We start from the raw sequence: 12,083 nt of genomic DNA on the forward strand, positions 1-12,083 counted from the left end.
CATCATCTCTGCTGAAAACAGCTCTGACTGGGTAAAGAGTAATTCTGGCAGGGGGGATCTGCAACCACAGACTCACAGACCACTGACCCAAGAAACCTACCGACACAAAAGAAGAGATAGACTGGGCATGAGAAACGACAGAATCATGAACCAATAGAATACTAATTAGTAAGAGAACTGTGTAACAGGTAGCCAGTGAACGTTTGCTCCTTTGTATGCTAAAATGTATAAATAGTGAGGAGTTTTGGTAGTTGTGGAATACCACTGAGCACCCATGCTTGTACAACCCTGCAATAAATAATCAGTGTCTCTCTTGTGTGTCTAATTATTGTCTTGTTGCATACCAGATAAGAATTCCAATTTTTTCAAGCAACACTGTCACTGCCCCTATCCCTTTCCCTACCCCTGATACTGAGCCCCACAAGATTTGCACCCCTCAAGATTTAATCAGTAGCTGTAGCAGGGCAGCAGCGATTAAGCAGTTGCACATTGTGAGCATTGTATGCTTGGCTAATTTCTAAAGAAATCAAGACGATTCCAAGTGGAATGGGCTGTTTGGATGAGACCCACCCGGACTGAAGTCAGCAGGACTGAGCATTACCTTGGAGAGAGTAATTCCGGCAGTGGGAGATTGTGGCCAGCATCTTACTGACCACCAACTCAAGACTAATGAACATGAGAAGAAAGAGACCTAACTAGCAAAGAGGGATCTGAGTGGTAATTAATTGAAGCGGTAGTTAATAAAATGTTACTAACTAACAGAGAAGTTATGTAATTTGTAACCAATGAATGTTGATGCCTTCGGTTGTTGAAATGTATAATAGGGTAACATTTTGATGATGAATACGCTAAACACCCAACTCCCTGCTTTGTGGTAACTAGAGTAAGAAAGAAATACCTCGCCTCGGTGTGTGAAATCGTGCTGCACACCGGGGAACGAGCCCGCGGTCAGGGTAACACTTCTGTCCCTGATTCTGTCCCTGTATCTGCCCCTGTCCTTATCTCCGTTCTTTTCCGTGCTCCTGCCCTTGTTCTTTTCCGTGCCCCTGTCCCTACCCTTGTCCCCGCGCCTGTTCCTTTCCATGCCCCCGTACTTGTCCCTGTTTCTTTCCGTGCTCCTGTCCTTGTCCCTGTCCCTTCCTCAGTTCCTGTCCGTATTCCTTCCCGTGTCCCTGCCCTTGTCCCTGTCCCTTCCTCAGTTCCTGTCCGTATTCCTTCCCGTGTCTCTGCCCTTGTCCCAGTGCCTGTTCCTTTCCATGCCCCCGTACTTGTCCCTGTTTCTTTCCGCGCTCCTGCCCTTGTCCCTGTCCCTTCCTCAGTTCCTGTCCGTATTCCTTCCCGTGTCCCTGCCCTTGTCCCATCTTCCGTCCTCCCTTACTCCCCGCCCCTTCCGCCCGCTCAGGGCTATTTCAAGGACACCTCCCCCAGCGGGCTTTTTTCTAAGAGACTCATTTAGGCTTTGTTAATTATTTGTATTACTTTTATTACATATTACACATATTTGTGTGTGCAGACAGATAGACTGATAGATATACACACACGTATAAACCAGGGGCACGGGAAGCAGTCGCGTTTCGCGCCCCGCCCCCTGGGCGCGGCCTCGGCGCCAAAAGGGGCGTGAGGCGCCGCCGCCATTTTGTGTGCAGAGCGCGCGGCCGGCAGCCCTCAGCGTCCCCCAGCCTGAGCCTCCCCCGGGACCCGCCGCCGCCACGATGCTCTCCGCCCGCGTGGCCGCCGCCCTCGCCCGCTCCCTGCCGCGGCAGGCCAGCCTGGTGAGCGCCATGCCCGCCCCGGAGCCGGCGGGGCCGGGGGGACGCGGCGCTGCCGCCATCTTGGGGGCCGCGGTGACATTGAGGGGGTGAGGGGGTGACATCTGGAGGGAAGCAGGGGGTGTCCCCTCAGCGTCGTGTGACAGACCCCGCTGAGGAACGGGGTGTCCTTGCCCTGGCTCGGGGTACTGGCTGAAAGCTGCCAGGGCAAGGTCAAGGTTGTGGGTGTGAGGTGCGGGGGGATGGAGGGGTTTATCCCGTGTTTGTGAGGAAATGGAGGGTGGGAAGAGCTATGAGGAACTACTCCTGCTAGTGTTTCCAGTGAATATGAGTGGGGGAGAGGCCTGCTCGGGGTGCAGGGCATTAAATGGCATCAGCGTTGCTGCATAGTGCTGCACTGGGAGCCTTACTTAAGGTGCAAAAGCATAATCTTATAATGCACTCATCATCATAGATTTTTTTTTCTTTAATGTTTAAAATTGGTAATGAGAAGAGTTTCTTCACAGGAAGGGTGATTAGACATTGGAAGGGGCTGCCCAGGGGGGTGATGAAGTCACCAGCACTAGAGGTGTTTAAGGATATAATGCACTTAGTGCCGGGGTCAAGTTGGTAAGGTGGTTCTTGGTCATAGGTTGGACTCAATGATTTCAGAGCTCTTCTCCAAAGTATTTGTGATTCTGACTTTTTTTGTTACAGTGCTTTGTGGTTTTTTTTTTCTATGTGTGTTAACAATACCAAAACCACTGCAGTGAGATTTGTCTTAGAGGACATAACCTTACTTGTCACTGTGCAGAACCTGATTAGTGCAGTGATTTCTCTGTGCCCCAGGATTCTGATGTTCAGCACAGAAATGCCAAATGTGAGGATGTTTCTCTTCGGGAGCTGCTGCAGCACTTGATGGTGACATTAGTGCACTGCAGAAAAATGAAGTGAGGCCTTTGGAGCAATCTCCTTCATTATCTGTCTTTTCTTAGTGGTTCTGGACTTGGTTCCAGAGCTGCACAGCTGTGAATGAGGTGCTGTGGAGCTTAACTCAAAGCCAAGATGCATCAAAAGCAGCTCAAGATCAAAGATGTGTTAATCTCTCAGCATTCTTTTTTTTGCATGATTGAGAAAATCTCACTGTTACTGAAACAATGACTTATTTTAGATTTCCAGAAACACCCTTGGTGCAGCATTTGTTGGTACAAGAAACCTCCATGGCTCCAAACCATGCTTTCAGAAAACTGGTGAGTCTGAGAAAAGTCTTGAGTGTGGTTTAAGAATTTGGTCTGTCAGACAGAAAGGAATTAGATTATGGTGAGGGTTGGTTGACAGCACTCGAGGAGATTTATGTTTTGAGAGTATTTAAGTGAACTGTTAGCTACTCACATGCAGCAAACTGCACTTTAATAGCTTGACAATGCCCCCTGAGCAGCGAGTGGCCAAGTGTCAGCTGGCTTGCTTAGCTTAGCTGCTTCACTAGGATTCCAGTCACATGCAGCATTATTTGAAAATTATTTGAAAAAACAGTGCCCCGGATTGGAGTTGCCTGTAACAGAACGAAGGAGTGGGTGACTTTCCCAAGCCTGCCTGGGTTTGACCTTGTGTCCTTGAGCACAACTTTTTTTGCTGCCAGCAGTTTGGTGTTTAGAGAAGACAGCTGCACTGCGTAGCAGTGTGTTTGGCAGTGCTTCACGTATATTTTTTGAAATGGTTTAAGGTGATTAAAGGCATTAGTAGAAAATAAGTTTTACGGTGTTATTTTCTGGTTTTTAGCTGAGGAGATAACAAGCTGTTGTAAGTCAAATGGAAGAAATACGGAAAATATATTTTTTATATCTTATATCAAAACAACTGGCTCCCGAAACATAATAAAGTTCCTTTATATCGGTGTGCATCTTGGATTACAAATCATTTGGCAGGGTGTTCTGATGCGTCCAAGGCTAGGTAACTGCTCTGCAGTCAGCCTGGCCTAAGGCTGATTAATTAATCTAATTGCTTTCTAGGGAGAGACAGTGTAGGACATAACCAGGAAAGTGGAGAGGTACACAGTGAGCCCTGTTTTGGTTGAAGCTGGCTGGTAATGATGAGTTGAAGCTGCTTTTATTAGCTGGGAATACAGAGGCTGGTAGTTATCCTAAGCAAAGGTGTTGTTAGCCAGACTTGGTGGTGCAGCTAGAAAGGCCACTTTGGGAATTCGAGGCAGACTTACTGAGTGCTTATTGTACCTTACCGTGCTAACGCGATCTGGAACATCTCCCTCTAGGTACTGCTGAGGTGTCCTCTATTCTCGAGGAGCGCATCCTGGGAGCTGACACCTCGGCTGAGCTGGAGGAGACAGGCCGCGTGCTCTCGATTGGTGACGGTATTGCCCGCGTGTATGGCCTGAGAAATGTCCAGGCAGAAGAGATGGTTGAATTCTCTTCTGGGCTGAAGGTAAGCACTCATTAAAGCAGTTCCTCTAGCACAGAGATACTAAAAAACCAATTCTTTAAGAAGAACCTGAGCCTATGCTTGGAGGTACCACTACGAATGTTGCGTTAACTTCATTGCAACTTTTAATATGTAGTAACTGGTGATTTTTTTAACATTTGTAGCACTTTGCTTTCAGTATCAGCATCTGAATCTCAGCCAGCATTTGAGTTGTGTCTTAATTTAGAAAGTAGTAACTTGGCACTGGATTTTTTCTTTGGTTTCAGGGTGTCTTTTCTGTTTGCTGTTTAATAATGGCCTCTCTGCTTCAATACATTATGCAGCTTGCTGACTTTTTGTAGTCCTAACAGTGGGTTAGAGTTAAAAACCTGTTTCAAGAGTACTGCAACAGCTCTTTGGGCATTTTTAATGTCTCGCCTTGGGTACAGAGAAAGCCAGTGCTTTTCCCTTGTCCAGTTTCTAGGCAAGGGAGTAATGTTGCACTTGAACCTTGCTTACCCTTCCTGTTCTTTTTAGAGAAACGAGTGACTTGAGTGCTAGGCTGCTGAGGTATAATTACTTGGTAAGTTGAAAGCTTAGGCAGGTTCTCTAACCCACGTGGAAGGAAATAGATACTTTGTACATAAAAGCAGAACATTGACTATTGTCACAAATAAGGTTGAGGTAGATCATGTAGGATTTTTGTACACAGTAAAATAATCATGTCAATATTGAAATTTTTATGCATGTCAGTATGGATTTTCTCAGGGTAATGTGATCTCTGTCCCAGGGTATGTCCTTGAATTTGGAGCCCGACAACGTTGGTGTTGTCGTGTTTGGTAATGACAGACTGATCAAGGAGGGAGATGTTGTGAAGAGGACTGGTGCCATTGTGGATGTTCCAGTGGGGGAGGAGCTGCTGGGCCGCGTTGTAGATGCCCTGGGCAATCCAATTGATGGGAAGGTAAGTGTAGCTGGGTGTTAGCTACCTCTGCTTCTCTCTGTGTGGTACAGACCTCAGCAGTTTTTTCCTCTCTTTTAAGGGCGCTGTTGCATCTAAGACACGTAGGAGAGTTGGCTTGAAGGCCCCTGGGATCATTCCCAGGATCTCTGTGCGTGAGCCCATGCAGACTGGGATTAAGGCTGTGGACAGCTTGGTCCCCATTGGTCGTGGCCAGCGTGAGCTGATCATTGGTGACAGGCAGACTGGGTAAGTTAAATGCTCAAGCCTAAAATGTTCCTTAAACAGAGACTTGGGTACAGCATGTGCCAAGGTACAGAGCTGGACACAGGGCTGGGTAGGGGCTGGGAGACCCTTGGGTGGCTTAACGTACCAGCCTCTCTGTTCTACAGGAAGACGTCAATTGCAATTGACACAATAATCAACCAGAAACGATTCAACGATGGCACAGATGAGAAGAAGAAGCTGTACTGTATCTATGTTGCAATTGGCCAGAAGAGATCCACTGTTGCTCAGCTGGTGAAGAGGCTTACTGATGCAGGTATGGATTTTTGGAGATGGTTGAGCCTAATGACACCTAATGTTTGGCACCTAATGACATCCTGTTCTCATTGCAGTGCTGAGTACTGCTGTGAGCTCTCCTGGCTGCAAGTGTAGACAGAATTCTTACTAAAAGAGTGAATTACTTAATATTGTGAACAAGAAATCTCTATAGGTATCTGGCAAAGCAAATACCATTTTTGCTGTATCACAATTAGGAAGACTATTTTGAGGTCCCCAAACTGCTGAATTGCTTCTGGAAAAGTCACCTTGTGGTTTTAAGGTTTTTTTCAGCAGACTTGAAAGCTTCATCTTGGCAGTCAAGTAGGGCTGGTGACAAGCTGTGGCCTTCAAGTTGTCATGGACTTGGCATTTGTCCCATGTGTTCCATGTGCCAGTCAGTGTGAATGGCAGCTGCAAATTTAGTGAAGAGCTTTCACTGTCCAAACACAAGGCATTAAATTATAGCATCTGTTCAGAGTCAGTGATCTGTATGACCAAGGCTCCACATGTAACAGAGCTTGCAAGAGATCAGGCACATTGACCTCTTGCCTGCTGAGCCTGGCATCTATCACAGAAAAAACCACATTTTAAGGACAATAATTTGTTTGAGACTGTGTAGCAAAGGGTTGTACTTTCTTGCAGCAGCCAGTAAAAAAATGGGCTTTCGGTGTGAGTTACTTCTAGAGCAAAAGCTTGTCTTAGTTTTAAGCTTCGTTTTAATTGGGAAAGAAGTCTGCAAGTGTTAGATGTTAGCTGCCACAAACTTGCCTTTGAGACTTCCTGAGTCAGTGTTGCTAGCAGATGTGTTCAGCTGGTGTGCTGGGCTTTCCTGTAGCAGCCTAGTGACACTGTGGACTTGCTTCAGCACTGGTACTTGGCATGCTTGTTGTGTTTGCTGATTTGGGAGTGATGAGGTAATGGCACTCAGAGGTGTCTCCAATCCTTTCTAGATGCCATGAAGTACACCATTGTGGTGTCTGCCACAGCCTCCGATGCAGCACCCCTGCAGTATCTGGCTCCCTATTCAGGCTGCTCCATGGGGGAGTACTTCAGAGACAACGGGAAACACGCACTGATCATCTACGATGACTTGTCCAAACAGGTCAGGAAGCTTTGGTTTTAGGCCTTGTGGTGTGGCGTCGGTGTTTGTAGCTGTAAGATCACCTCAGGCTTAGAAATCCAAAATGTTAAGTGTGGTGCTGAGCTCTGAAGGCTGTCTTTGCACCACGCAGGCCGTTGCCTACCGTCAGATGTCTCTGCTGCTGCGCCGCCCCCCTGGCCGTGAGGCCTACCCGGGTGATGTGTTCTACCTGCACTCTCGGCTGCTGGAGAGAGCAGCCAAAATGAACGACTCCTTCGGGGGTGGCTCTCTGACCGCCTTGCCTGTCATCGAGACTCAGGCTGGGGACGTGTCTGCTTACATTCCAACCAACGTCATCTCCATCACTGATGGACAGGTAGGGCTTCCTCACAGCCCAGCATCTCCGTGGATCTTAGTGGCTGGTCTCTGAGGAGGCCTCCAGGCTTCTGAACAAGATAATGATACAATTCCGTCCTGCAGATTTTCTTGGAAACTGAGTTGTTCTACAAAGGTATCCGTCCAGCCATCAACGTTGGTCTGTCTGTGTCCCGTGTGGGTTCTGCTGCTCAGACCAGGGCTATGAAGCAGGTAATTGTGAAATTGTTGTTCCTCCTCGTGCTAGAGATGAGTGGTGTGTAGGCCTTCCAAGCCATTTCATTCTGATGAGCTGTGAACAGAGAGGGAACAAAGCTTTGGATTTCTTAGTGTTATAAAATGATAAAAGAACAAACGTTAGAGATCTCTTAATGCTTCCGTTGCCTGCTGAGAAAGGTGTGGGAGAAAGGGAAACAGTATCTGCGTAAAGATGTATACAGGATTAAATTTTGATCTGCTGAACTGGGTACTGATCACTTAGAAGTAGAGGACACTCTCTTAACCCCAGGCTTTTAGTCCAGACATGGAAATAGAGAGGTTTAGTATCAACAGTTGCCATTTCAGGGAGAAATAGCATGCTTATGTGAAAGGGTGGGATTTTTAGAAATGCTTAGGATCATCTGTCAGTTTTTAGATTGACTTGTCTGGAATGCAGGCAGACCTGACTCGTGAGAACTCTCAGCTGCGAGATAACCTTCCAGCTCTAGACACACTTGCAGGTGATCACAGTGGCTCTGACTTGTCCCCTGCAGGTGGCAGGTACCATGAAGCTGGAGCTGGCTCAGTACCGGGAGGTCGCTGCCTTCGCCCAGTTCGGCTCTGACCTGGACGCTGCCACGCAGCAGCTGCTGAACCGCGGCGTTCGCCTGACAGAGCTGCTCAAGCAGGGCCAGTATGGTGAGTGCCCTGGCTTGGCAGGTCTGGGTGCCCATTAGTGCCTTGTGCTAACGAGGTTGGGCTTGCTTGGCATTTATTGTGTCTGTTCTGTGCACATGATAAGTGCAGATTTGCTTGAACCAAACTGTCCATGTGCACTTGGTCTTCCAAAGACTCTGTGTAGTCTGATGTGTCTTTATGGAAGAATTCCAGTGGTGTGAGTGCTGTCTTTTCCTGCAGTTCCCATGGCTATTGAGGAGCAGGTGGCAGTCATCTATGCTGGTGTCAGAGGTCACTTGGACAAGCTGGAGCCCAGCAAGATCACAAAATTTGAGAGTGCTTTCCTAGCTCATGTAATAAGCCAGCACCAGGCACTCCTCTCCACGATCAGGTATGGTAGTTTGTTTACCTTGCTTATCCCAAGGGTGTTGATGTCTGGAGTGCAGATGGTGGTCATTGAGCTGTTAATTTAGTGTATCCTAGAACATCAGGCCTTCAGCTGGCTGTATCGTAACTGGGGGTTAAATCAGCCTTCCTGCCATCCACCTGCCTCAGCTTCAGCTCTTAGGAAATGCAGCTGATGCTTAAAGTGAACCTACTTAAAATGCATCTCCTCTAACCTGTTCCTGAAATCACTTGATTGAGTCAGTTCCTGTATTTTGGACAGCTTTAAGCTGTTGGAGTGTTGTGGGTTAAGTGCTGCTGAGTGAACTCTTGGGGATTGAGTATTTCCATCAGCCTGTCCTGGAAACTGGTCCTGGCTTTTTTTTTGTCATGAGGGAGATCATGTGCCTTCTGTCTCTGGGGCACAGCTCTCTAGGTCGGGCCTTGCTGGAATATGTATGGCCGTTCTGAAAGAATTTGCGGGCAGACTTCAGTTCTTAAACAGGATTGGCTCTTTTAGGAACAGGGATGTTCTATCAGTGGCATGGCAGCTTCATGCACCAAACAAATGTGTTCATTTATCTACTGATTTTGTTAGAAGTGGGGACATTTGTTGTAAAGCTTCTATGTTTGTCTTGGGGGTTGACTCTGTTTTGATTGCTGTGTGAGAAGTTTAACTGAACTCTTCCCACAGGACCGAAGGGAAGATCTCCGACCAGACAGAAGCGAAATTGAAGGAAATAGTCACAAATTTTCTGGCTACTTTCGAGGCATAAACTCCTAAAACTGTTCAAACAAACTAGGCTGTTGTGATCCAGTGTTCCAGCTCCATCAAAGACGAAAGCATGTGCGACTTGAATGTACAGATCTCGGTGAGAATAAAGGTTCCCATGTAAAAAGGCTCTGTTCTGAATGTAAAAATACCGTGTTCTGAATGATTGCCTTTTGTCTGTACTTCTGTCTGGCTCCTGCGCCTGTAGAACCACAGAGCTGAGCTCCCCTGGACACAGCCCTGCTAGAGGAACCCCAGAAATTCAGGGCTGTCTTTACTGGTTGAGTGAGCAAACATCCCTGAAACGAACCAGGAGGATGACAGAGCTGAGGGACCTTCTCAGTGTTCATCCTTTGTTCCAGGCAGCTTATCCTGCAGAAAGGCAGTGCTGCTGGGGAGGCAGCTTGTGCTGTCCTGTCATGGGGATAGCCCACTGGACGTCACAGGAATCTCTTAACTGCCTGAGAGTGTGACAGAGCATTTCTTGGAATTGCTGTCTGACCCATCCTGGTGCCAGGCCTTTGGTAGATTCGTCCTTGTGTTTCAGGACAACTGCAGGTGTAGCTGTCACAATAGTAATAGCTAGAAGTAGAAATCCTAGAATCCCAGAATGGTTCTGATTGGATGATCTTGAAGATCATCTCGCTTCACCCTCTGGTCTTGGGCAGGGCACTTTCCATTATCCCGGGCTGGTCCAAGCCTTGTCCAGCCTGACCTTGAACACTTCTAGAGATGGGGCACCCACAGCTGCTCTGGGCAGCCTGTGCCAGGGCCTCGCCAGCCCTACCACCCTCGCAGACAAGAATTTCTTTCAAATATCCCATCTAACCTTGGGCTCTTGTCACTATGAAGCCATTGCTCCTTGTCACTCTAGATCCTTCTAGATAGTCTCCACCTTTCTTGTCAGCTCCCTTCAGATACTGGAGCCACAGTTAGGTCACCCCAAAGCCCCCTTCTCTGCAGGCTGAACGAGCCCAATTCCCTCAATCTTTCCCCACAGCAGAGGGCCTCCATCCCTCTCTGTTCCTCTCGGTGCCTCCTCTGGATTCACTGCAGCAGCTCCAGGTCCTTGTGCTGTTGGAGCCCAGGGCTGGAGGCAGCTCTGCAGGTGGGGTCTCACCTGAGTGGGGCCGAATCCCCCCTGCCCTGCTGCCCACACTGGGGATCTGCCCAGCACAGGGGGGGTTTCAGGGCTGGGGCAGGACTAGCCTTGATGTGTGCACTGTCTCCAGTTCACATCCTGTACCAGAGCGTCCTCCCTTCCAGTCCAAACCTGTAGAGTTACTGGCAGCTGGAAACATTCTCAGTTAAGGTTTTACAGGATTCTCTTGTTATTGGCCTGAGTGCTGTGAGAGAGTGAGCTCTGCAGTACTGGGCAAAATAAACACACACTTGCAGCCCAGAGATTTCAGATACCTTTCTGGGAACAGTTAGTGCTGTGCTCCAGGAGGAGGGGCTCCTGTGCAGATCTTTGGTCTGTCACCATCTTGTTTCTTTTCCCCCGCAGCCCCAGAAGAGGTGGCAGGGGGGCCTCACAGGTGTGAGGGAATACCGCTGTGGAATGTTTCCGCTCTGATCTGTGCAACATCACTTGCTCCTACCAGGACAGCTTTTACAACCTGTGACTGTGTTCCTGCTCAGTGATTAAACCTCACTTAATATTTGGTGTTGCTGTGCCATGTTTTACTTACATGCTGCTGGAAAGCCCTGAGCTCAGAGATGTCTTAGTAGTCCAAAGTTGCACAGAGACATATATTTTTCTAGTAACATAAGATAAATATTCCAAGGTTCAGGTTTCTGCCCTCCTGCCGCTGTGATGCAGGAAGGCGGTAACTTCCTCATGGAAGCACCATGTGGTAAATGCATCCAGTCAGGTCAGTGTGAAGGTCAGTGGATGAAGGTTTTGGAGGATGGGTCACAGGTCCTGAGTGGTGCCAGGGGCTGCCCTGGACAAGAGGTGGGGCTGGGAAATGGTGAGTGGATCACAAAATCACAGTGGGTTTGGTTTGAAAGGGAGACCTTGAAGATCATCTACATCCACCCCCTGTTGTGGGCAGGACATCTTCCTCTATCCCAGGTTACTTCAAGCCCCATCCAGCCTGGCCTTGGTCACTTCCAGGGATGGGGCAGCCACGGCTTCTCTGGGCACTGTGTGCCAGGGCCTCACCACCCTCACAGGGAAGAATCTCTTCCCAGTATCCCATCTAATGCTGCCCTCTCTCAGTGGGAAGCCATTCCCTCTTGTTTCGTTACTCCATGCCCATGTCCCAAGTCCCTCTCCAGCTCTCCTAGAGCCCATTTAGGTGCTTGACGTTGTGGATCCATGGTGAGGGTTTGTGCTCTCGTGTCAGGACACTGCACAGGGTTAGTCTGCCTAAATCAGCCTCAGGTAACAATTGAGCAGATTTATTTCAGTAAGTGGAAAATGCTTGTTTTTACATTACTGGAGTGTTTTAGCTGTCCCTGTGTTCAAGGAGAGGCAGCAGTGAGCGCAGTGGGTGTGATTGAGGCATTTCAGCACGTAGTTTCATATCTCTGCTTTCATATTTTTAAAGCATCGCCCTGAAGTCCGTCAAGGAGTGCCTTGTGTCAGGCAATGGCCCCTAATAAACTGTGAGTGACACGGGATGTGTGTTGTGAAGGAGGGCTCTGTGTGTTCGGGAGCGGCTGCAGGGGCTCAGCCTGGAGAAAAGGAGGCTCGGGGGCACTTTCTGGCTCTGCACAGCTCCCTGACAGGAGGGAGGAGCCAGGAGGGTTTGGGGTGTGCTCCCAGGGTACAAGGGACAGGCCAGGAAACAGCCTGCAACTGTGCCAGGAGAGGTTTAGATTGGATATTAGGAAAATGTCTTGACCTAGAGGGTTTTCCTGCCCTGGCACAGGCTTCCCAGAGCAGTGGTAAAGTCCTCATCCTTGGATTTAAAAATCCTG

General features: G+C 48.5%; 1 protein-coding gene across 1 annotated transcript; it reads left to right on the forward strand.

Annotated features, from left to right (window-relative positions):
- The first annotated feature begins 1,625 nt into the window (after positions 1-1,625).
- ATP5F1A (ATP synthase F1 subunit alpha) lies at positions 1,626-9,318 on the forward strand. The gene is made up of 12 exons (XM_069001069.1): positions 1,626-1,772; positions 2,920-2,998; positions 4,018-4,187; positions 4,954-5,127; positions 5,207-5,373; positions 5,517-5,665; positions 6,618-6,769; positions 6,900-7,124; positions 7,229-7,336; positions 7,876-8,020; positions 8,240-8,390; positions 9,078-9,318. The coding sequence occupies exons 1-12, from the start codon at positions 1,713-1,715 to the stop codon at positions 9,157-9,159; spliced, it is 1,662 nt and encodes a 553-aa protein (XP_068857170.1). The 5' UTR covers positions 1,626-1,712; the 3' UTR covers positions 9,160-9,318.
- Positions 9,319-12,083: the final 2,765 nt, after the last annotated feature.

This window comes from Aphelocoma coerulescens, assembly GCF_041296385.1.
Source record: "Aphelocoma coerulescens isolate FSJ_1873_10779 chromosome Z unlocalized genomic scaffold, UR_Acoe_1.0 ChrZ, whole genome shotgun sequence".
Classification (NCBI taxonomy): domain Eukaryota; kingdom Metazoa; phylum Chordata; class Aves; order Passeriformes; family Corvidae; genus Aphelocoma; species Aphelocoma coerulescens.